General features: G+C 41.7%; 1 protein-coding gene and 1 non-coding gene across 5 annotated transcripts in view; one reads left to right on the top strand and one right to left on the bottom strand.

Moving 5' to 3' along the window:
* Ppp4r3a (protein phosphatase 4 regulatory subunit 3A) overlaps positions 1-22,849 on the bottom strand; it is a 47,551-nt gene extending 24,702 nt beyond the window's left edge. For 2 of the 4 annotated variants that reach the window (XM_087911571.1, XM_087911572.1), the window contains exons 1-3: positions 20,889-21,057; positions 4,698-4,753; positions 1,747-1,845 (exon numbers count right to left, since the gene is read on the bottom strand). In XM_087911571.1, the coding sequence (XP_087767697.1) occupies positions 1,747-1,845; positions 4,698-4,753; positions 20,889-21,042 (309 nt within the window). In that variant the 5' untranslated portion in view covers positions 21,043-21,057. Of the gene's footprint in view, positions 1-1,746; positions 1,846-4,697; positions 4,754-20,888; positions 21,058-21,924 lie in introns of those variants that run through there. The other 2 variants (XM_048449451.3, XM_048449452.3) reach the window with 2 other exon arrangements.
* Positions 72-175, top strand: LOC125410126 (U6 spliceosomal RNA). The gene has a single exon (XR_007234988.1). It is a non-coding gene; the product is annotated as a U6 spliceosomal RNA (small nuclear RNA).
* Positions 22,850-24,655: the final 1,806 nt, after the last annotated feature.

Below are 24,655 nucleotides of genomic sequence, written 5' to 3'. Positions count from 1 at the left end.
AATTTCTATCAGTTGTCTTGCCAGGGCCACCAAGTGCTGGGATTATAGGTGTGAGTCACCATGACAAGAAATGGCAGTTTAGTGCACATATACTAAAACTTGAACGATACAGAGAAGATCAGCATGGACCCTGAACAAGGATGACATACAAATTCATGAGGCATTCCATATGTTGCAGCAGCTCTGTCTACTTTACAAACCAGTCAACTGATTCCCCCCTACAAAAGAAGAAATGACAGTTTAAATATGAAGTTGGACAGGAAAATTAATGCCTGAGTAAATTGCTGCGAGAAAGTATACAAATAATGCATTATCTGTGTCACAAATGAAGATAGGTAAAAAACACATGGCATCAAAGACTATAGAAGTTGGACAGGGTGGTGCATGCCTCAAATCTTAGCACTTGGGAGATGCAAGTAAGATAAGCAGGTTTTAAGGTCAGAGGCACCTGCCTAGTAAATTCAAGTCTGGCTGGGTTATGATCCATCTCAAAAACAAACAAACAAACAAACAAACAAACATCAAGACAAGATAAGCTGGAGAGATGGTTCAGCACTTACAAGTGCTCTATCACGAGGACCCTGTTCAGAACCCAGGAACCAGGTTGGATGGCTCACCAATACCTGTAACTCCAGTTCCAAAGGGATCTAGTACCCTCTTTTGGACTGACACTAGCATCCACACATAAACTCAGACAAAGAAACATAAACATAAATAAAAACAAGTCTTAAAACCACAACAATATAACAAAGACTGGGGAATATTCTCAGAATGTAACTCAGATGGAAGGAAATTTAAGCCAATATACCCCAGATACTTGCATGTCCATGTTTACTACACCATTTAAAACAGACAAGATAAAGAACCAGCCCAGAAGCACACCATCAACAAGTGGATAGACAAAGCAAATACGGTATATGTACTTAATGGGAGTTTTACTCAGTTATAAAGAATAAAATGTCATTTGCAGGAAAACGAATGGAAATAGACATCATTAGGTTAAATAGACTAGGGTATGCGTCTTCTTACGCACAGATTAGAATTAAACAAGACATGAAAGTAGAATAAGGTCTTTATGGGGTGAAGAAGAACTTTTATTCATTCATTTATTTATCTTCCTTTTTTTTTTTTTGAGACAGAGTTTCTCTGTATAGCCCTGCCTGCCTCTGCCTCCCAGAGCACTGGGATTAAAAGTATGTGCCATCATGTCAAGTAGGACTGTTTTTCTTGTAGTTGCTCCCACCTCAGCTGACAACTCCATGCTTCCTTTTGCTCAGGCCTGAGTCATGAGTCGCCCTTGGCTCCCTCCTTGCCTTCTGCCCCATGTCTGATCATCTGAGATTGTGCTGTCTCTGCCCCCAAAATCCACTGATGCTAGCTTGCCTCTCATTGCCTAGCATCTCAAGTGGGTAACTTCTCTTTGTCCCACAGTTAATCCTCAGCACAGGAGCTGCTATGGTTTGGGTAAGTGTATCCTGGAAGGAGAATATCTTAAGGGGGAACCAAGAGTTAGGTAATAGAAAAAAGATAACTACATGCATTCATAGAGAGAATCTTGACTTAAAACGTGACAAAAGCAGAACTACTTGAAGAAAAAGGGAACCAGGGGAGGAAAGACAAGGAAAGTAAAGGGGGTATGAACAAGGATAACAATGTTATTTATATTTAAGTATCATTATGAAACCCATTATTTTTGTATGTTGAGTGAAAAATTAGAGTGTGTTGTTTCTCTATTCATAAACTTACCTGACATATTTTCTCCCAAATTTCATCACATCCAGCTTTTTCTTGAAAGCTAAGGGCCAAATCATAATTTTCTGCTTCAGACCACACAATCAGAGTGTCCTTCGGGTTAAAAAAAAAAAAAAAGTCTGAATGACTACATGTGTTATCACAAACTCTTTAAGATATAGCAAATGAATAAAGCAACAAGGCAACAGGAATTAAAAACATCATTTTTTACATTTCTAACACTGCCTACTGGTAATTATTAGTGCTTTGTTATACTTTATTCTGTCAAATCAACATAAATGAAACAATATTTTAAAAATAGAAGTTTGGCCAATATATGAAAAACACTATAAAAGGCATACATAATACTTACATTCTAAAAGGAAAATACAAACCATTTGCACCAAGACCATCTTCACACATTACAATTTTTAAAAAGGCTTATATATTTTGGTGTTTTCTTTGCATGTATGCAACACCTACGGAGGTCAGAAGAGGGCTTTGGATACCCTGGAGCTGGAGTTATATACAGATGGTTATGAGTCGCCATATAGAAGCTAGGATTCAAATCCAGGTCCCTTGGAAGAGTAGCCAGCGTTCTTAGCTGCTGAGCTTTTTTCCCCAGCTGCCACTGTATTTTATAGTATCATTAAAGTGCCCAACAAAGAAGTCACAAAATGGATCAATAAATAAAGTCCATTTCTCCACTCAGTTGGCAACAACTGTTCTTTACCTGTGGCTTACTTAGCCTCTGAAATTACTGACTTGAACAAGCCAGGCATGAATGAGCCATACCTCTAATCCAATACTTAGAGGGCTGAGGTAGAATGACTAATGACTGCCTTGAGTTTGAAGCTAGCTTGAGTGGTTTTAGCTGCTAGGCTCAACCTGAAGGAGCACTAAATGTGGGTTCTTAAGGATACACCAAATGGCAATCCTGTCAGAGCACCAGAAAGGAGCACTGACCAGTTTCTGGAGCTAAGCTGGAATTCTTGTCTTACCCTTGGAGCAAGAGTCTACCAGATACACTTCCAAATAGAAAGGCTTGAGTAATGGGCTCCCTCTACCTAGCCTCTGGGAGGTCTTCCTCATAAGCCCAGCCTCTCCTGTGGCCTGGATGAAAAGAGAGTTCCCAGCCCCTATTAGCCATAGCCTGGACTAAAAAGTCCTATATTCTGGGCCAGCCTCTAACCAGAGGCTGAGTTCTTCCCAGGGATCCATGGAGCTACCCTAAACCCTAAAAGCCCTCAAGGTTTAGATCCAGAAGGACTGGATTAAAGAGAGTGCTGGAGCTGTAGTTGCCCCAACCTGTCGGAGGGAGGGATTTGCAAGTCTCACTAAACCCACAGCTCTTAACACGTCCCCATATCCTTCTCATGTTCCTCAAAAACATTTCTACAAGTTTCCAGTCTAAAAGTGGGATTGGGGCTAATGGATGTTTTTCCTTCGGTGGTTGCTGCTCCTGAACTCTTCAAAGCACCTACCTGCACTCCCCAACATGTTGCATTGTAAAAATTTATGTTGTTTTATGTTTGAAGCAGGAACGTACCTGTCCAGGCTTGCCTGCCTCAGCCGAGTACTGCATTACAGGTATGTAACACCAGCATATTTGTTCTATGCTCCACAGTAGTTCTATTTGTCTGTTTTGTTTTTGTTTGGCAAGGCCTCAGACTTTATAGCCAAAGCTTCTGATCCTTTTATCTTCCACCTGCAAGTGCCGAGATCACAAGCATGCACTACCACACCCAGCCCCTACCAATACCAACTTCCTTTTAGTCTTATTTTAATACTCAAGGATATAAGTTTTTCATACTTGCACTTTCAGGGTCATAAAGAGATTTCTTTATGTCAATGACTTTGTGGAGCACATTTTATTTGTGTATGCAAAACACTTCATTCTATCTGCAGATAGATAGCTCTGATAGCACAGAAAGGAACTCCAATCACTTGGCTGAGTTAGTAGTTGATTATTACAGCAACGGTCACTTTTTCCTTCAGGTAAAAATAAAACTGCTACTTTAATTTTAGAGAAACATGTGTTGCTAGAATATCTGGAATATGAACTCAGATTAAGACAGCTTCTTTAATTTTTGAATTAAAATTGTGGCTGAGGACTGGGGAGAGAGGCTAAATGGATAAAAGCACTTACTTTTCAAGCCTGACAATGCCCCCAGAACCCAAGGCAGAACAAGTGAACTGATTCTTGAAGAACCCAGTTCAGATCCCAGCAACCACGTCAGGCATCTCATAAACACCTGTAACTCCAAGGGATCCAACACTTTCCTCTAGCTCTGCAGGTACCTGCATACTTGCAACATGCAAACATACACTCAAATACACATAAATAAAATAGTGGCTGACAACATAGTTAAGTGAGTACATGTTTGTCAGCCTGCAAGAGGCTTAGAATTCATTACCATCAAGCAAACAAACAATAAAAACAACAATAACAACAAAAACCCAATACAAAAAAACAAGGCTGGAGAAATGACTCAGTGGTTAAGAGCACTTGTAGCTCTTGCAGAGGATCCGGGTTCAGTTTCCAGCACACACGTGGGTGCTCACAACCACTCCTAACTCCAATTCAGGAGGACTGATATCCTCTTCTGACTGACACCCAACTCCTGAAGACACCAGTAATGCATGTGGTACAGACATATATACAGGTAAAATCCTTGGATACACATAAATTAAAAAAAAAAAAAACCAAACATCTTTTAACCACATACAGACTGAATTCACATTGTAGAGAGAATCAACTCTCTCAAATTGTTCTCTGACCTCCATGGGCAGGCTGAACCACCCCCCACAGTGCAATAAAATATTTTTTTTCCAGAAATCAGATTGGCGAAATGTTATAATCTGTTTTTGACTTTCTTATTGTAAAGAATCAATGGTAAATTTATTTAATCACCAAACTAGAAAGATAATGCATAATGCACAACAGCTTCACTTTTTTTTTTTACCTGTTGTTTCTGATATGCAGTGTTAGGATTTATTTTGGACTCTAGAAGAAGAGAACCTATAAAACAGGAAAAAAAGCTGTTATTACAAAACAGAAAAATTAGATATCCTTCACATACATATGCTTATTTTCTCAGTTGCATGTACACCTTCAGTTAAGGAACAGAATGTAATTTGGTGCTGGCCAGATGATGGCTCAGCAGGTAAATGTGTTCTCTCCAAGAGCCTGACAAGTTGACTTTGGTTCAGGAACCCACTGTGGAAAGGAACCTATCCTGAAGGCTATCCCCTGACTTCTATATGCCCACCTTGACAATACAGTTATTTCACATATACAAATAAAACAATGAGTGCAACAAAAACTGCAAATATAACTTGCAGCTTGAGAAACACACACTGTTTTGAGTGATTTATTTTTGGTGGTAGTAGAGGTCAGTCCAAGTCTCAAATGTGCTGGGAAGTACAGAGCTATAACTCCTAGCCAAATAGACTTTTGGTTGGTTGATTTGTTTGTTTTTATAAGACAGACAGAATAATATTAAGAGTGAAGACTGGGAAGCAATAACAATCCAACAATTTGGGCTGGTCTTTAATCCCAGCACTCAGGAGATGATGGTAGGAGGCCAGCATAGTCTATAGAGTAAATTCTAGAGCAGCCAGGGCCACACAGAGAAAACCTGTCTGAAAACTCACCTCCACCTCACCCCCCAAAAACCCAACCTAACAATTTTCAGAGCATAAGGCAGCAAAAATAGCAGTGTGAAGCCAGATATTAATTTCTAAAATTATATTAATTGTAAATTTTATGGAACCATGCTAATGTGGTACATGTATATAAAATACATAACAAGCAAACCACTTCCATCTAACTAAAAATATTATGATAAACAAGTAACAAATGTGCATATTTACATAGCACAATGGTATGTCAATAAAAATAAATAACATGTATTGATCTCAATAAGGTTAACAGACACTCCTATCCCATTATTTTGTTTAGAGTCTCTGAAATCCTCAGATAATCTGGGATTAATAATGTTTGATATGTCGTGTGTCTTATAGAATACTTTTAAATAAGCAAATAAGGCTCTCAAGGCAATGTGACAAGTGTCAAGACAAAAAATGGTTTTCACGATGGAAAGAATTTAAGTAACTAAACATTGTGTGTGTGCGTGTGTGTGAGAGAGAGAGAGAGAAAGAGAGAAAGAGAGAGAGAGAGAGAGAGAGAGAGAGACACACACAAAGAGGGGGGGGATTGTACCCATAACCACCAAATCCTATTTCTTTAGTTTTCTTTCCTTTGTATCCTCCCTAACTGGCTTACTGAGGTTCAGATAAGAACCATTAACAATTTGGGGGGGGGGGTTTCAACCACCTTCTTTCCCCCCAACTTTTGTGAAATTAATCATAAAAAATAATAAACTACTGAAATTTTTCAGTTTTTTATTTTACTGATTAAGACCTATGTTAGTGATACAACACAAGAAAACTGCAGGGAAATTAACAGAATGTTTAGAACATCTGAAAATGGTGAAGTCAGAGGGAGAGGACACAGCTTAGTGGTACTGTGCATTCTCAGCATGTATAAGCCCGGGTTCAACTCCTAGGACCCTGCCAAGTCAACCATCTTTGTATTTTTCCCAATTTGTTTACCAGAATAAAAACTGCATTCTATCTGGGCGGTGGTGGTGTATGCCTTTAATCCTAACACTTGGGAGGCCGAGGCAGGTGGATCTCTGTGAGTTCGAGGCCAGTCTGGTCTACAAGAGCTAGTTCCAGGACAGGTTCCAAAGCTACAGAGAAACTCTGTCTCAATTCCACTAAAATACTAAAATAATGTTCAGGCCATGCAATTAAAGGTTGAATTTATTCTTTAAAAGATTAATGAAACATGACATCTAAAGGCAAAGAGCTGACCTAAGAAAAATGTTCTAAAATTAGATTGTGATAATGGCTACAACTTTGAGGTATGCTTGAAACAACAACAACAACAACAAAAACCTATGGTTTTATTGTATACTTTGAGTTATTAAACATTTAGAAGTCACTTTAAAAAGTTACAGTGGCCCAAGACATGGTGTTGCTTGCATGCTTTTAATCCCATAACTTGGGAGAAAGAGGCAGGCAGAACTCTGTGAGTTTGAGGCCAGCCTGGGAGTTCGAGGTCAGCCAGGCCTGTTACAGAGAGACCTTGTCTTGAAAAATCAGAAAAAAGTTAAAGTGGAAGCTAAAGAGCAGTTAAGGACCCAGGTTCAGTTTCCAGCACCTAACTGGCAGCTCACAACCAGTTCCAGGGGATCTGACAACTTTCTGGCCTCCAAGGGCATTACAAGCACATGGTGTATAGACATCTATTTATAAAATAATTTTAACCACCCCCCTCTAAGTGGAAGGTTACTGGTGATGTATCAAGAGAGGAACTGCCAAACTTTAGATAAAGGTTGTTAAGACATGAAGCAGATTTTCCTACAGAGAAGACATCCGTATACCCTAATATCACTGACAATTCTCAGGGATCACAGTTGACTATTAATGGAAAAACAAAGCTACTGAAATTTGTTCTTCCTGTAGAAGATGAGTGAATGCCTTCCCACTGGAGAATGAGATTCTAAATAAAGCACAAGGTGTGACTGCTAAGCAAACTTCACCAACAGGTAAATTTAAGACGTTGTGGCAGGACCTGTATTTTCACTCAAGGAATTCCTAAGGATTTCCTGGATAAGCTCTAATATCTGTGTTCTTACTGTCAACTGTCAATCACAGCATTAAGGAAGTTGTTGAGTTAGTGTTTATCACCCAATGGGATGTTCCAAGTATTAAAAGCAAAACTAATTCACATACTTTAACAAATACAATAATGTCTTGAATTATACAAAATATTTCAATTAACTATAAAATATCAGTAATTGGGATCTGCTGATACACATCCATAGTTTTAGCACTGATGAGGTCAAGGCAGAAGGATTACTGTGAATTTGTGGTCAGCCTGGGCTAAGTAATAAACTTTTTTAAAATTGTTTTTATTGAGCTGTATATTTTATTTTGTCACCCTCCCTTCCTCTCCCCTGGTTCTCATGTTCCCAATTTACTCGTCTTTTTCTACATCCCATGATGTTATGCGTTCCTTGCTTAATATTGTTTATTGCTTGCATTTTTATATTTGGTATCTGTTCCTATTGTATATTGTTGTATTGGGTTTGGATTGATCTTGTTTAGACAAAAGGGGATATGATGGGGAAGCTCAACCATATCTGGTTAGGGTGTGGCCCGAGGTAGAAAAACCGGGGTGGGTAGATGAGCGTGCTCTACGTTGTGCTTACTGGACCATTTCGAACTTCGGACCTCCCATTCTGGTAGCGTGAGTTCCCCACTTTTTCAATTATTAAAAATACAACTGTTGTTCTTGAGCTGGTCTGGTTATTTATCGTACCGACCTAATATGTCAATAATTCCATATAATTAGATCCATGTATGTCTCTCTTAGGGTCCTTACTGTTGTCTAGGTTCTCTGGGATTGTAGTAGGCTGGTTTTTCTTTCTTTGCTTTATGTCTAAAAGCCACTTATGAGTGAGTACATATGATATTTGTCTTTCTAGGTCTGGGTTACCTCACTCAATATGATGGCAAACACTTGTTTTAAATACAAAAAAGGTGTATGGACTTTGATTGGCACTGTTTTAGTAAAACATGAATCACTGGTGGTAGCCAACTCTAGATTTTTGGTTGGTTGGTTGGTTTCTTGAGTTAGAATGATCCTAACTCATTATGGTGTTCTGTTTGGCTTTGAAAGACATGTGCAAGACATCCACAAATTTCTGATTCTTCTGCCTCAGCCTCCCAAATGCTGGGATTTCAGGTGTGTGTCATCATACTGGGCTCACAGAAAAATCTATAAGCAAGCATTCTGCTGAAGGTATTCTATCTAATTCAATTGCACTCTTTCTTCTGAAGTTTTCCTAACTCAAGTAGTTTCAGACATGTTGAACCCATCAACTTTTTCTCCAACATTTTCAAAACTCTTCACTGCATGTCTAAAGGTCTGTCTATCAATCTATCTTCCACCTGTCTATCCTTTTATAACCCTAGCATAGTAGCACACTTTTGTAATCCCAACATCAGGAGAGTGGAGACATGAATCCCTGGGGTTTGCCTGCTAGCTAGCCAGCCATCTTCACCTAATTCACAAGGCCCAGGCTGATGAAGAGATCCTGTCTCAAAAACATTGGTACTTGAGTGAAAAAACTGTCTCTAGTTAATTACTAAACGTTCTATATTGAAGTAGAGTATTAAACATAAAATGAAGCAAAGGGCAGGAGGTGTTGCTTAGTGATAGTATTAGCCTAGCACATGCCAAGTCCCTGGTTGTGATACCCAGCACGGAAGGGTATAAAATAAAGAAAAAAAAAAGACACATACACCTGACTTGGCAGCTATTTAAATGAACGAATGCAAAATAGTATGGTAAGACACTACCAGCCACCTAATCTCTACTAATAATTATTTTTCTGATACCAGGTCCTTTTGCATTTTCTTTCCAAGTTTCTCAGTAATGTCACAGAACCAGGACAACGGAAAGGGGGAAAAATAGTACATTTAGAGAGGAATCATTTCACTTCCATCCCCAGAAACCTGGGTAAAATAAGAACATTTAAAACAGTGGTTCTCAACATGTGGGTCACAACCTCTAGGTAAACCTCTATCTCCAAAAATATTTAATTATGATCCATTCGATTCATAACAGTAGCAAAATCACAGTTATGAAGTAGCAACGGAAGTAATTTTATGGTTTGTGGCAAGAACTGTATTAAAGGGTCGCAGCACTAAGAAAGTTGAGAACCACTGATTTAAACTGGTATTTGAGATGTTGGGGAAGCACCTTTCTTGAAACCTAGTTCTCCCATGTATCTTGGCTTTATCTAAGACACCACTTTAGAAGTCCAGTTCTGGGCCCTGTTGAAGGTATGGGTGACCTAGCCCCGATGTTGGGGTAGGGAGCATCCCTATTACTCATCTGAAACATAGCAGCATGGGTGGAGGAATGATGCTCTCTCTCCACCACCCCCTGCCCATCAAAGCATTGACAGGTGGGGGAACTGGCCCTGGGGTCATGGAAGTGGGAGAACTGGCCCCACCTCTTGCTCATTGCTACAAGGGGTGAATGGGGGGGGGCTCACCCTGGTGGGGAGGGCAGGGGAGAACTAGTTGCCTGGCCAACCCTGCACTGCCCAGGCCCAGAACCAGGGTTATGACTTGGCCCACCCTAATATCCACCCCATCTATGATCTGCTGGAGCACTTGAAGGGGCCCGACGAACAAACACAAAGCTGCAGGATCTTCATAACACAGGGCAACAACAGGATATCCAAGAAAAATCCCAGTTAGGGCCCAGTATCATTAGTGTAGTAGAAACCAGAGGCCCCTACAAACCATAATCCCAGAGAATTTAGACAACAATGAGGACACTAAGAGAGACTTACATAGATCTAATCTACATAGGAAGTAGAACGTAGAAAAAGACAAGATCTTCCGACTAAACTGGGAGCATGGGGACCTTGGGGAAAATGTTGAAGGGGGGGGAGGGGAGCAGAGAAAAATGTAGAGCTCAATAAATATCAATAAAAAAGAGAAACCAGAAGCCTCTAGCCAGATCAATGACCCTTTACAATTAACACCTGCAAATAAAGATATATGGATATAAGAGTTTACTGCATGACTTACTGTGTTATGTGCCACATTGAGCTTACATGATGAGATTTTGAATATTTTCCTTTTTTTGTCTTAAATTTTGTTTTATTTTGGGGGGGTTTGCAGGGGCCGAGGGCCGATGCAAAGGAATGGGGAAATGAATGGGATCAAGATCCATGATGTGAAAGGCAAATAGAATAAATAAAGTTAAAAAAAAAAAGAACTCCAGCTTTGGTCTCCAATGCCTTATTCCCCAGCTAGTACATAGGTTGAAACTTGGAAAACAGTTCTACAATGTTGAGGTTAACTAAGATAACTAAAAACAAACAAACAAACAAAAAAACCCCAATAAACTATTTTGGCCCTGCATTTACAGTTTATTTATGCCAGTCTATGTAATTGTCTGTGTTTGCCATCTAACAGCTCTTATAGGGTTAACTTATGAACACTTGTCCAGCCTACTGAATCCCAGCACTCAGGAGGCAGAGGCAGAGGCAGGTGGATCTACAGAGTTTCAGGACTGCTAGAGCTACACAGGGAAATCCTGTCTCAGAAGATCTTAAAAAGAACAACAACAGGCTCCAATCATGCAATGTTAATGTCAGTTAGCCACAGACCCCAAACAGTAATTCTATCACAATGTACGGTGTAGATCCTGACATAAGAGTTCAATTTTATGTGGGAGGCATTTACCATCCCAACAGGAGAAAAAAAAAAGTATGATCCTGAGACTGGAGAGAGGGCTCAGTGTTTAAGATAGCTGCCACTCCTACAGAAGACTGGGGTTGAGTTCTCAGCACCTATATGACAGCTAACAACCATCTGGAATTCACAGTTCCAGTGGATCTGACACCCTCCTCTGGCTTCCACAGGCACCAGGCATGCAGGTGGCACACTTAAATCCATGTTGGCAAAACACCCATATATATAAAATAACAATAAAACATAAAAATAATAAATAATAAAAGTAACTAGTATGATTCTTAGCAGGAGACTTCAGTATCATTAATGAAAACATAGAGAAGACTCTCATCAAAAGCAACACATTTCTGACGGGAGTAATTTAGTAACAACTGCAGTAAAAGTTTAGGACAGTCCTTCCCCACTCCAACTGGTGGAAAAAACACATCTAGGGCTAGGCATCATAGCACACATCTTTAATCACAGTATTTGGGAGGTAGAGGCAAGTAGATTTCTGGCCTACATAAGTGAGTTCCAGGACAAGCAGAGCTACACAAAAACATAGGCCCTATCTCAAAAATTGAAAAGAAAGAAAACAATCTAATCATTATTTTGTTAATGTGTAATGTCGAACATCATTATTTTGAAATGAATAAATATCTAAGTCTCAGTTTTAGTTTCCAATATGGTAAACATTAGTGAATAAAACCCAAATAAATTGTGTGGGATACCCAAAGCAAGAACAATGGTATTCCAATTAAAATCTTTAGAAATACCACCAAAAAGGAATACAGAGTGGAATATTGTGCTACTTTTATGAGAGTTTGGTAGAACCTAACACTGATAAGCAAATATACCAATATACCAATAGCGGATTACCAACAGATCATCATGGTTCCTCCTATAAAGTAAACAGGGTTTTCTTGTGATTCGATGGGTTGGGGTTAAGGGTGCGGGTTGCTAGTGTTACTCAGGAAAGTGTCATAGAAAGTCTCAGAGAACTCTAAACTAATGGGCACACACAATTAAAGGTCCCCCCCCAAGGTCCAGCAAGCTCCAAGCGTGACAAATATGAGTTAGAGTAGATCCCTGGGACCTACATAATGGAAGAACTGAACTGACTCCTATCGGTTACCCGATCTCTTCCTGAGCCCATGTGAACACGCATAGACATACAATAAATAAAATGCAAACCCATTTTTTTAATATAGGAAAAAACGGGCAGCAATTGTATAAAACCAAATAAGAATAAAGGTAAGAGTTAAGACTGTTTGGCTCTAGAGTTCATGGTTTTAACCATTGTGTTTTATACTGTTTCTTCAATGCTATTTCCCCCACTTTTGTTCAGTGTTTTTATGGCAGGAATTCCATACAGAATCCAAGAAAATCTTTAGACTCCAGTCTAGTGACAACAGGCAACTTGAGGCTAAGGCAGAAAAAGGCAAAATCAAGGCCTATGTGAGCCAGGTGAGAGAAACTCATTTCAAAATAGAAAGTAAAAAGAATGGTTGAGAGATGGTTCAGCAGTTAAGAATACCTATACCTCACTATACCTCAGAGGACCAGAGTTAGATTCCCAGCATACAGCTACCTGTACTTCTAGCTCCAGGGGATCTGATTCTTCTGACACTAGAATTCACTTGCACAGATCCACACAAATACACATAATTAAAATCTTGAGCAAAAAAGGTTGTTGTGTAGCTCAACAATCAGTGATTGTACAAGGCTTCAAGTTCAGTTTCTAATACCTCAAAAAAACAGTACTGAATAAAGAAAACAAATAACTCCTTTCCTGGTTTCTTGTTAAGTGTGTGTGTAGCTATCCAAAGAATCAAAACATTAAAACTTATGGTTAGGAAAAACAATGCTAGCCAGGCAGCGGTGGCACACGCCTTTAATCCCAGCACTTGGGAGGCAGTGATAGGCGAATCTCTGTGAGTTTGAGATCAGCCTGATCTATAAGACTTAGTTCCAGGACAGGTCCCAAAACTACTGAGAAACCCTGTCTCGAAAAACCAAAAATAAATACAAACAAACAAGCAAAACCAATGCTATGGGTATTCACTAAAAATTTATGTAAAGGGCCTAACCCCAATATCTAGTATAAAATCAGCACTTAATAACTTGAATTTTTAACTGACAACCATTTGTAACAGGAAATGGAGCTTTGACAATAGTGATACAGGTCTACATTACAAGCATAAGGCTTATGATACTGCTTCGTCAAAATTCCATACAGATTTCATCACTTCTAAACTTCTAGTACATATTCTTAGCTGGAAAACTTTATATGAACCTCATATCCCTTCATAAGAGAAGCTGAGTTAGCATGAAGAGTTATTGGGCTAGGGATGTAGCTTAGCAGAAAAGAACCTGCCGATGCACATGGCAGCAATGGGTTCAAACGTGGTGCTGGAGGTTGGGGAAGCTGAAAACCTGAGAGTTCTTGAACTGTTCTATTTTCAGCACCAAATAATCAATTAGATTCAGGTGTATGTGAACCCCGAGTTTGGTCCTGGTTTTAGTGCCACAAACAAATACTAAAAGATAGTTCCATCCCATTGTTAAGTCTGGAGCATAGCCCCAGTCCCTGGCATCCATCCTAGCCCCCTGGCCTGGGAGTTGCATCGGTCTGGACTCCAAATCCCAGCATGCCAAGGCAGTTAAGGGAGCTCCCAGGGGAGAAACATGTGGTTCCGGGTTTGCATGTGCTCCCCTCTTCCCTGTCTCCCCGCCATGCACTCGACCACCTGAGAGCACTGTATTTAATAAAACGAAGAAACTACATTAAAGGATCACAGCATTAGGGCGGCTGAAAACCACTGCTCTAGGTGATCCAAGTTTGGTTCCCAGTACCTACTCCAGGTACTGCCAGTAACTCCATTTCCAGAGTATCCAACATCCTTGTCTAGCCTCCACGAGCACCACACTCATTAGCACAACCCTTCCTCCTCGTAATTAAAAGTAAAGACAAAATTTTAAGGTATAGTATTTAGGTCTGCCCTATAACACTCAGATTCCTTCAACTATAATGGTCCTCAAACTTGCATAAGTTATCACATTCAGATATTAAGGTTTTGATTAATCCACCGTTAGTCTTCTACAAAGCTGTTGCACTCAAATTTAAAAAACAATTTATCTATCTATCTATCTATCTATCTATCTATCTATCTATCTATCTATCACGTATACAACCTTCTGCTTCCATGTATGCCCGCGCACCAGAAGAGGGCACCAGATTTCATTACAGATGGTTGTGAGCCACCATGTGGTTGCTGGGAATTGAACTCAGGATCTCAGGAAGAGCAGCCTGTGCTCTTAACCACTGAGCCACCTCTCCAGCCTTAAAAATGTACTTTTAAGTGTACTTTCATGACTGACGTTGAGCTATGGATAACTAAAAACACCCCATTCACTTACTGTAGGCAAGATTCTATACTAATATCTACTTAGGAGAACAACCATGCTTCCCCTCACTAGAACAGTCAAAAATGAAAACAAAAAAACCTAAGAAAAACCCTTCCTACCCAAATGTCTCTTTTTCAAATTACAGGGCAGGTAGAAACAGACTATACAACCAATATAGAGCTATACAAAATTTCATTAGGCTGAGCCTAATTTAAGCCTCAGTAGTCAGTGAGCAGTGTTACCTTGAATGTCTGTCTCCTTTCCTTCATGCCTCAATTAACAAAATCCAATCTGTTTGATTTTTTACACAAGTAACTCAGATGATAGATAACATTATTTTAAAATGTAAAAATACTTTACAATACTTAAAAGTAGGGCTGGTGAGATGGCTATGCTTGTTGCCAAGTCAGTAGGAGTTCAGTAGGAACCTACATATTAGACCCTTCTTACCTCCACATGTCAATACTAACAAGTTTAAGTAGAAACCAAACAGAAGACTCCTATTTTTAAAACCTGGTAGTCCAGATACTTAAGCGGCTGAGGGAGGAGAATCAATCACTTGAGTTCAGGGATAAAGGGAAAAACATATTTGGTGAGTTGGAAGGGGCTGAGATAGTTCTTAGCAAAGGCCAGGGAAGCCTCAAACTGAGCTATTCTCTTGCCTCAGGTTCCTAAGTACCGGGATTACAGGGGTGCACCACCATGCCCACTCAAAACACTGTTCTTGATGCTGTCCAGGCAACCTTAAGTAAAGAACATGGATATGATTTTACAAGCTCAGTGTAGAACACTTGCCTGGCATGTGCAAGGAAGTCATCCTTTGTATGAAGAAATGCCAACATCAAACTTTATCAATTCTAAAACTGGCTAGGTTGACATTATCCTTTAGCAAGTTAACAGGGAAACAAAGTACAACATTAAATCATGGTCGGAACACAGAACATCACACAAGATCTACTATAAAACTTAGAGGAAAGTGACTTTTTTTTTTAATCTAAAGAAAAGGGTATTTGGGGGCTGGAGAGATGGCATGGCTGTTAAAAACACTTACTGTTTTCCGCAGAGGACCTGAGTTCAATTCCCAGCACCTTACAACCACTTGTAACCCCAGTTCCAGGGGATCTGATGCCCTCTTCCAATGTTTTCTGGCATCAAAAAACACATGCAGATGGTGCATATACATACATACAAAACAGCAGATAAATCTAATTTTAAAGAGGGGGTGTGTCTGCCAGCAGACGCCTACTGAGTAAGAATGAAATCCAGGAAAATGGGCATAATAGCTTTGTAACACATTCCTCCCCTCTACAGCAAGGAAAAGTGGACTACAGATCTGCCAAGCACTCCAGAGGTGGAAGATGTATTTATGTATTTACCTAGACAGATTTGCTTGAAACACAGAGGCCACAAATACTGAGATTCAGAAACTGTCTTAGAAAACTATGTGTGGGGGATTGAATTCACCCTGCCCCCACCCAAACTGGCTCATGTTTGAATACTTGAGTTACCAGTAAGTGGAACTGTTTTAAAAGTATTAAGAAAAAAAAAGTATTAAGAGGCGTGGTATGTTATTGAGGGAAGACTTTGAAATTTCAAGACATACCATTCCCAGTGTGTTTGCTGCCTCCTGCTTGTGGATTAACATGTGAACTCTCAAGCTGCTATACCAGCTAGGTGTCACCATGCCTTCACTCTGCCACCATAGAAACAACCTCTGGAATCATAAGCCCAGGACCCTTTCTAGGTTGTTTTGATCATGGGAGTTTTATCACAGCAATTTTAAAGTAACTAAGGCAGACTTTGTGACATCGAACAAGGAAATTAACACAACACAAAAAGTTTACTTCAAGGTGAGCAATAAGGCTCACGGGGTAAAGATACTTAGCTAATAGTAGCTTGACAACCTGAGTTTTATCACCTGTGCCCACAAAGTAGGAGAGAACCTGCTTCCCACACCACTGTGCAGATGGGCAGGCAGATGGATGGACAGACAAACAGAAAAGAAAAAAAAAATTCAGGGGTCAGGATGCAGCTCAGTGGTAATGCACTTGCCTAGCACGTACAATCCTGGGTTCAAACCCGTTATTGGAGACTGCTTTTTCGTTCCAGCCGCCCAGACCTAAATAATCACACAGAAACTATGTTAATTACAACACTGGCCTATTAGCTCAAGTTTCTTATTAACTAACTCTTACATCTTAAATTAACCCCATCTCTACTAATCTGTTTATCACCATGAGGTTGTGGCCTACTGGTAAGGTTCCAACATCTCTCTCCTTTGACAGCTACATGGTGTTTCCCTGACTTAGTCTACTGTCTCTATATATCTATTCCGATTTCCCTCCTGGCTTTACTCTGCTAAGCCATTGGCCCGAACAGCTTTATTCATCAATCAATAAAAGTAACACATATACAGAAGGACTTCCCACATCACAAACCATTACACTTTAAAAATTTCGAAAACAAGTGCTTATGTTTCATCAGTTTCATGATGATTTTTTGTTTTTGAGACAGCATTGCTATTCATTATTTAGAACAGGATGGACCAAAAATCAGTATGTAGCCCAGTTACCTGAATTACACATGTATGCCTCCACACTGCTAAATTCTCAAAAAATAATCTGAAAAACTTATATTCATAGAAAAAAGAATGTTACTATACAACAATGTTTTTGAAGGATTCTTTCAGGGTGTTGGAGGGACAGCGAAAGGGTAACACAATTTTTTTTTTTTTGAGACAGGGTTTCTCTGTAGCTTTTTGGAGCCTGTCCTGGAACTAGCTCTTGTAGACCAGGTTGGCTTTGAACTCACAGAGATATGCCAGCCTCTGCCTCCCAAGTGCTGGGATTAAAGGCATGTGCCACTATTGCCCAGCCAGGAGAACACAATTACTAGAGGTCCAACCCATCCACAATACTTTCCCTTTCTTCCTTTTTGAAAAAGAAGCTTAAACTAATCTAGAAGTAGAGATACTTCTGCTTCAGCTTCCCAAACACTCAGATTATGAGAAGTGTTAGATTATAAATTTGTGCACCATACCCATCTCTAATCTTAATTTTCTACTAGACAATGAGTCACTTTATGGAACACAAACTCTATTTGCCAGGTGGTTGTAGACACTTCCTGCCCTAAGGAAATAATTAGCAGAAGGATAGGTATTCAAGGCCAGTCTTTGAAATCACCTGAAAACAAAACAAACAAAAAAGAAATGCTGAGCTGGAGAGGTGGCTCAATGGTTAAAGATCACTTACTGCTACTGACTTCAGAATCCACGTGGTAGCTCATTAAAGTCTAACTCTGGGCCCAAGGAATCCTTTTGACCTTCAAGAGAACCAGGTATGTATGTGGTACACATACATACATATATGTAGGCAAAACACCCACATACACAAAATAATTTAAAAAAAATTTTAAAATAGAAATGTCTTCATTGTCCATCACAATGGAAAAAATTTCTCAATTAATTATATGTATCAGAATGGAGAAGCAAACAATAATGGATGATCTAAACTAGTAGCAGATGTCATAACTTTAAGCATCCAGGGCTACACAGTAGGTAGGATCCTATCTCAATCAATCAATAAAATGAAACTATCTTAGGGCTGAGCGCAAGGCTCAATTGCTGCTTATCTAGCACTCATGGAGTTCAAGGCTTGATCTCCAGCACCACATGGATAAAGCAAGAAAGCGTAACACGAGGAAATGGAGGCAGGATCAGAAATAGAAGGTGGGGCTGGAGAGATGGCTCAGTGATTTAAGAGCACTGCCTGCTCTTCCAAAGGTCCTGAGTTCAATTCCCAGCAACTACACGGTGGCTCACAACCATCAGTAATGAGATATGGTGCCCTCTTCTGGCCTGCAAGCATATATGAAGGCAGAACACTGTATACATACATACATACATTAAAAAAGGGTCATCCTCACTACATAGCAAATAAGTCCAGCCCAAGATACATGAAATTTTGCCTATAACAAAATTAAAGTATCTGCAGAGTAAACTCAAATTTTGTTTCCTTTGAAATAATCCTTGAGGCCAAGAACAAAATAGCACACAGACCATAACATAGGAATAAAAAATTACATTCACCATAAGTAGCTATAAGTGCTTTAAGCTGTAGGCTAAATTTGTCACTAAAATACAGACCATCATCCTAGGCTGAATTTGCACCAACTTATAATTATTACCTCAGATTCTAAGTTTTCTATAAAATATGGCTAATTATAGAAGCCACATTTGAGAATGGTTTTAAGAATTATGTTTGTAAATACAAGTGAATTGCTTAAAGAGGCCCTGGCACATAGGAGGTACTCAATATTCTCTATTTCTAATCTTGCTTGGCATTTATCTATAGGGGAAAAAAACTTTAGTAATAAAACTACAGACTTCATCACAAGTATCCCACAATTTTTCTAAGTCCATTTTTTCTTTGTTGTTTAGAGAAAATGTTTTACTATGTAGGCCCTGAACCTGAGCTCCTCCTGCCTTGCTTCCTGAGTGGTAGAATTAGGAATATGGTACCACGCCCATCTTAAATCCATTCTTTGGAATTAGCTTTCCCTCTTAACAAAATTTACAAGGCGAATCAGTAATTTTGTTTAGCTCTTTCCCCATTTAAGTAAAACTAAAAACCATTTTACCTGTTCTAGTAAGTTAGAACGTCAAAAGTCCAAATGGAAGAGAGGGGTTTAGAGGCTATTTCCTAAGTGATAAAAATATAAAAGGGCATAAAAACACCAGATTTTTACAAAATCTTCTTAGAAGAGATTCTTCAAGAAGTGTGGCATTAAGCTTATCCTTTCAAAAGGTCTTTGTAAACTGGTTGGCTGTGGTAGCTCACTGCCAGTAATCCCAACAGGAGGATCTGAGGCAGGAGATATGGAGAACAGATGGAGAGAATGGCTCTAAATCAAAACAAAGAGGCTGGATGAGGAAGTAGACTTACAATCTCAGGACTTGGAAAAGTAGTAGAGAAAGAAGGACCAGGACTTCCAGATTTTTGTTTGTTTGTTTGTTTTTCGAGACAGGGTTTCTCTGTAGCTTTGGAGCCTGTCCTGGAACTAGTTCTTGTAGACCAGGCCGGCCTCGAACTCACAGAGATCCACCAGCCTCTGCCTCTGCTGGGATTAAAGGTGTGCGCCACAACCGCCGGCGACTTCCAGATTTTTGGCTACACATCATGTTTGATTCCAGTCTGGTACTATAGGAAACTCTGTTTCCCCAAAACCAACAAAAGGGTCTTTGTATAATCAAATAAAGCACATTGGTGTGAAGAAATTCAACGAATTGGTCTAAAGCCTACACATAGTTAAATCAAAATATCTAACTGAGTATTTGCTGGAGGTGGTTCAGTGGTAGCCTAGCATGTTCAAGACCCTGGAGGATTCTATTTCTTGTTAGCCCACCCTCAAAAAATAAGCAGCTAACTTGACTAGGTGTTAACCTCTATTTCCAATTTACTATAAGGAAAGTTTTCCACACACACAAAATGTAGCGGTGGAGGTCATTATGCGACAGTCACCACACATTCAACTTGTATTTTAACGCCAAATAAGAACACAGCTCTGAAAACGAGACCTACTGTAATCAGAAACTTCTTTTCAGACCAAGTCTCACTATGTAACCCTGGCTGGCCTAGAACTTTATGTAGACCCAGGCTGGCCTCCAATTCACCTAGAACTGTTTGCCTCTCATGTTAGAAACTTTTAAAAATACCCATAGAAGTAACTTTTTTTTAACCACTGTTTACTCATTTGGGGTATCTTTTTCCAATTCAAATGTTTCTACAACTTCAATTACAACCAGGAGAATCTTGTTTTTCACGGAATGAGTTCTGGGTATAGTCCAAAGAACACAAATCTTCGCAAGCCTTTTAACCCCAGCAATCGGGAGGCAGAGGCAGGTGGGTATCTTTGAGTTCAAGGCCAGCCTGATCTGCAAGAGCTAGTTCCAGGTCAGGCTCTAAAACTAAAGCGAAACCCTCTCTCAAAAAACAAAACCAACCAACCAACCAACCAAAAAAAAAAAAAAAACAAAAAAAAACACAACAACAACAACAAAAAAACAAAACCAAAAACACACACAAAACAAAAAAAACAACAAAAAACCCCCAAAAACCAACCAACCAACCAAAACCACAAACAAAAAAAATCCCCCACAACCCCCCCACAAATCTTTGAAATAAATTTGTAATAAATTAGATAAGAAACAACAACGAACAAACTAAACTGCCTGTTCCCTCCGATTACTGCAACAAGGTAACTATATTTATATTTTAAAGAAACAACTTTAAAAGTTTTGCCCAATATGTATTTTTTTTTCATTAAGTGAAATTCACAGAATGTAGGCAAAGAAAAGGGCAAACCTTGAAGAAACTAGTAAGTTAAAACGAGAAGCCGAGCCGGGTGGTTGTGGCACACACCTTTAATGCCAGCACTCGGGTGGCAGAGGCAGACGGATCTCTGAATTTGAGGCCAGCCTGGCCTACAGAGCGAGTTCCAGGGGCAGCCAGGGCTACACAGAGAAACCCTGTCAAAACAAGACAAAAAACACAAAGCCGTTATTTTGAACAACATGGTCTTTGAACCCTGAAGACTGTTTCAGTAGACCTAAGAGAAAGCAGCAGGGCAAACTCAAGTTTTAAAAATACTTCTCCCCACCTGTTAGTTGAACCAAATGAGGACAATACGCTTAAGCAATCAGAAAATCTTGCAATAAAATGTTCCAAAGGTCCACAAGTTCCCACAGTAGAATTACAAAGTCTTCCTTTCTCGGCCAGGCGTGCTGGCGCACTTTAGTCGCAGCACTCAGGAGGCAGAGGCAGGTGGATCTCTGAGTTCGAGGTCAGCCTGGTCTACAGTGCTAGTTCCAGAACAGCCAGAGCTAAACAGAAAAAAAAACAAAACTTGCCTCATAAACACAAAACGGCAACAATAATAACGCCCTTCCCTTTTTGTGAAAAAGACAACCAACAACGGAGAAATCAAAGGGATCCTAGCAAGGTGAAGCAGCAATTTCTGTCTAGCGGAGTTGCCAGATTTACAGACCAGCACTGCCGACCCTGAGGACCAAAAAGATGTAGTGGAGGACGTCCAAAAACAAAACAGCCGCACCGAACTTTCTCCACAGTGTGCAACAGCTATCAACTTCACGAGCTCCAAGCAAGGTCTCCGGTCGCTGAACTACGGCAGGTCGGAGTCGTTCCGCGCCTTTCTCAAGGTCACGCCGGGGCAAAGAGCACACCGGGTCCCAGGCACCCGACCTTTCGCCACCGAAAGGCGGTCGAACGCACCGCGCCCCGCTCGGCTCGAACTCTCAGCACCGCAAGGTTCCGGGCTTAGGGAAACACCCCGAATGTTCTCCGCCCGGCTTCGCCGGGCCTGGGGACCCGTGCGGCGTTCCCACCCAGACTCCCGCCGGTCCTCCGAGCTCCCCCGGACCCAGTGGGGTTCACCTACCGTCGCTCTCGGCCCTGACGAGCAGGGACATGCCCTTCAGCCGCTCCACGTAGCCGGAGGACACATGGCCAGTGCCCCGGTCGTCCCACTGCCGGTCCTCGTTGAGCGTGTAGACCTTCACCCGCCGCCGGGTGTCGGTCATCGTGGCGGCCGGGGACCCCGCCCGAGAGGCCCGGGGACTGTGTCCAGGAAAGGCGGGCGGCCGCAAACGGGAAACTCCGGGCCCTCAGTGCCGCCGCTGGCCGCCGCGGAGCTGCGCCGCCGCTCGCATGGCCCGCTCCCGGGTCCGAGCCCAGGGCCGTCGCCTTCGCTCGCCGCCCGCTCCTCGGCGCTATTGTCCAGGCCGGGTGAGCGCGGCCGCCCGGCAGCCCCGACGGGGACGCGCAGCGCTGAGCTGCTTACCAGCCCGTCGTTCACACAAGGGGCAGCTCGGTTCACAGCACTGCTCCCGCCTCCGCCATGACCTCCGCAGAGCCGCTTCCCGCGCCGCCGCCGCCTCCTCAGGCCGCCGCCGCCATGTTTTCCTCCCTTGTACCTGGCCCTGCCGCCGCCGCTGCCGGAGCCTCCGCTCCGCTCAGCTCCTCCCGCTTAAAGCATCCGAAGCGGACGAGCTAGCACTGCCGGGGAGACTCCGAACGTCCCGAGCGACCTGAAAACCCCTAGGTCTTTTTAGAAGCCGCCTTCCCTACCCCACCGCCTCTTCCGTCTTCCTCACAGAGCCAAAGCCGCCGCCATCTTGACTCGCCCCTCAAAAGCGGCGCGCGGGGCCACCTAGGCAGCGACGGCAGGGGCGGCCCGCAGGCCCCACCACTTAAAGAGACAGGCCCCGAGCCAGCAGCCTCGCTGCGGCGGAGGCCTCGCGCCGAGGCGGACCCGGAGCCGCGGGGGTGGCGGAGCGGAGGAGGCGGGACGCGAGTGGCGCCGGTGTAGGACCGGGACTCCCTCGCGCTGCCCTGCACGTAGTGTCGTGCGAGCGCGGGCTGCGTGTGCGTCCGTCGCACCCTGAGTTCGTCATCAGCCCTGTTGTGGGCAGGGAAGGGGTGTGGAGTCGCGGCGGCCTAAGGACCAGTCTGGGTTTGGGGCTCTGATCCCGTTGCTCACCCTTCTCCTTGCGTGCTTTCTCCCGCCGCTTCCCGGGAGGGTCTTTGGGGTCGGCCCGAGCCGCGGGCTTCTGGCCTCCTCCCTTGGTTTGAAATGAGAAGCTTCTGGGGAAAAACCGTTGGGGCCGCGGCGGGCCTCGCACTGGCCGGACGAGTCTACCACACACTTGGCATGGTGTACATTGCGCGGCACAGGGTCATTCTGAGCACCCACCTCCTTTTCTCTGCCGATTACCAGAGATGATGTTCTTTTGCTTGTGTGTGTGTTAAACAAAACAAAACAACACGTCTTGAAGGCCTTGCAAAGATAAAAGCAGTACTGTAAGGTCAAGATGAATTTCTTTTTTTCTTCTCTCTCTCTCTCTCTCTCTCTCTCTCTCTCTCTCTCTCTCTCTCTCTCTCTCTCTCTCTCTCTTTCTTTCTTTAACAGGGTCTCACTATGTTGCTCTGACAGACCAAAGCAACGTATGTGAGAAGCTGGGACCTTCCTCACCCACAACTTGAGAGACAAGCAGAAGACATGTCTGAAAACGTTTGCGAACAAAATTGGCAAGTATGGAAAAACAAAGCCGTTGCTTTAGCCACTGGAATCCAATTGTTTCCAGCATCTAGATGGAGCCCATGGACTATCAAGCAGACCAGATTATCAATCAGTACGTCGCACTGGTGTGCTGATTTTTTTAAAGCAGGGATTCTCAACCTTCCTAGTACTGCGACCTTTTAATACAGTTCCTCATGTCGTGGTGACCCCTAACCATAAAACTATTTTGTTGCTGCTTCCTAACTATAATTTTGCTACTGCTATGAATCATAATGTAAAGGAGCAGGATATTTGCTGTGCAACCTTGAAGGGGTTGTGACCCGCTAACCTCTGTTTTAAAGGAACTTGTAGATCAGCTAGGAGAGGTGCACCCTGGATAGTTCCTTATTTGTTTTAATTCTTTACCCATCAAAGAGGAGATTTGCTTTCAGTCCACTCTGGAACTTTTACTGGGGGAAAGAAAACTGGAATAAAGCACACCTAACCAGAATGACAGTATCTGTCTCTTGGATGATAAAGGACATTATTTACAATCTAATTTGTGTCTTCTAGAGTCATTAACCTCTGAAATAGTTTTGTTCTAAATTGTCTAAGTTGCTATACTCTGGCTCTCCCACTCTGTTCTCCCCAAAAAAAAGTGCATTTTAGGGATTTTGAATCAGGACCAACCAGGATTTGTGCTTCTCAGAATTTCAGAATAGCCAGCCTCCAGCAGACACTGTTTTATAGTGATGCTTTAATATAGACGTACACAGGGGATTAAGAGGAAGTGAGGAGTCCAGAGGGACATTCTCCAGTACATGAGTATAGGCTTCTCGAAGAGTCAGTTTGTCGTTTATTTTTACTTTTCCCCACACAATAGTCAAATACAGAATTTGGGTGGATTTTGAAGTTACTATCTTCAAAAGGTTACCGAGGAATCTAACTGAGATCTGTAGAGTAATCCACAAGATTACAGTTGATAAGGTAAAAAAACTCTAGATCACAAGGACATGGGGTACTTACCGTAGATAAGGCTGAGAGTCTTAATAAAATTCCTGAAAATGTCTGAGGAAATGAATGAGACCTTCCCTAAGGTTGTATACATTCA

This window comes from Myodes glareolus, chromosome 11 (assembly GCF_982192425.1).
Source record: "Myodes glareolus chromosome 11, mMyoGla1.1, whole genome shotgun sequence".
NCBI lineage: Eukaryota > Metazoa > Chordata > Mammalia > Rodentia > Cricetidae > Myodes > Myodes glareolus.
Note: the sequence above shows the minus strand (reverse complement) of the source record. Positions and strands in the feature narration are given on the sequence as shown.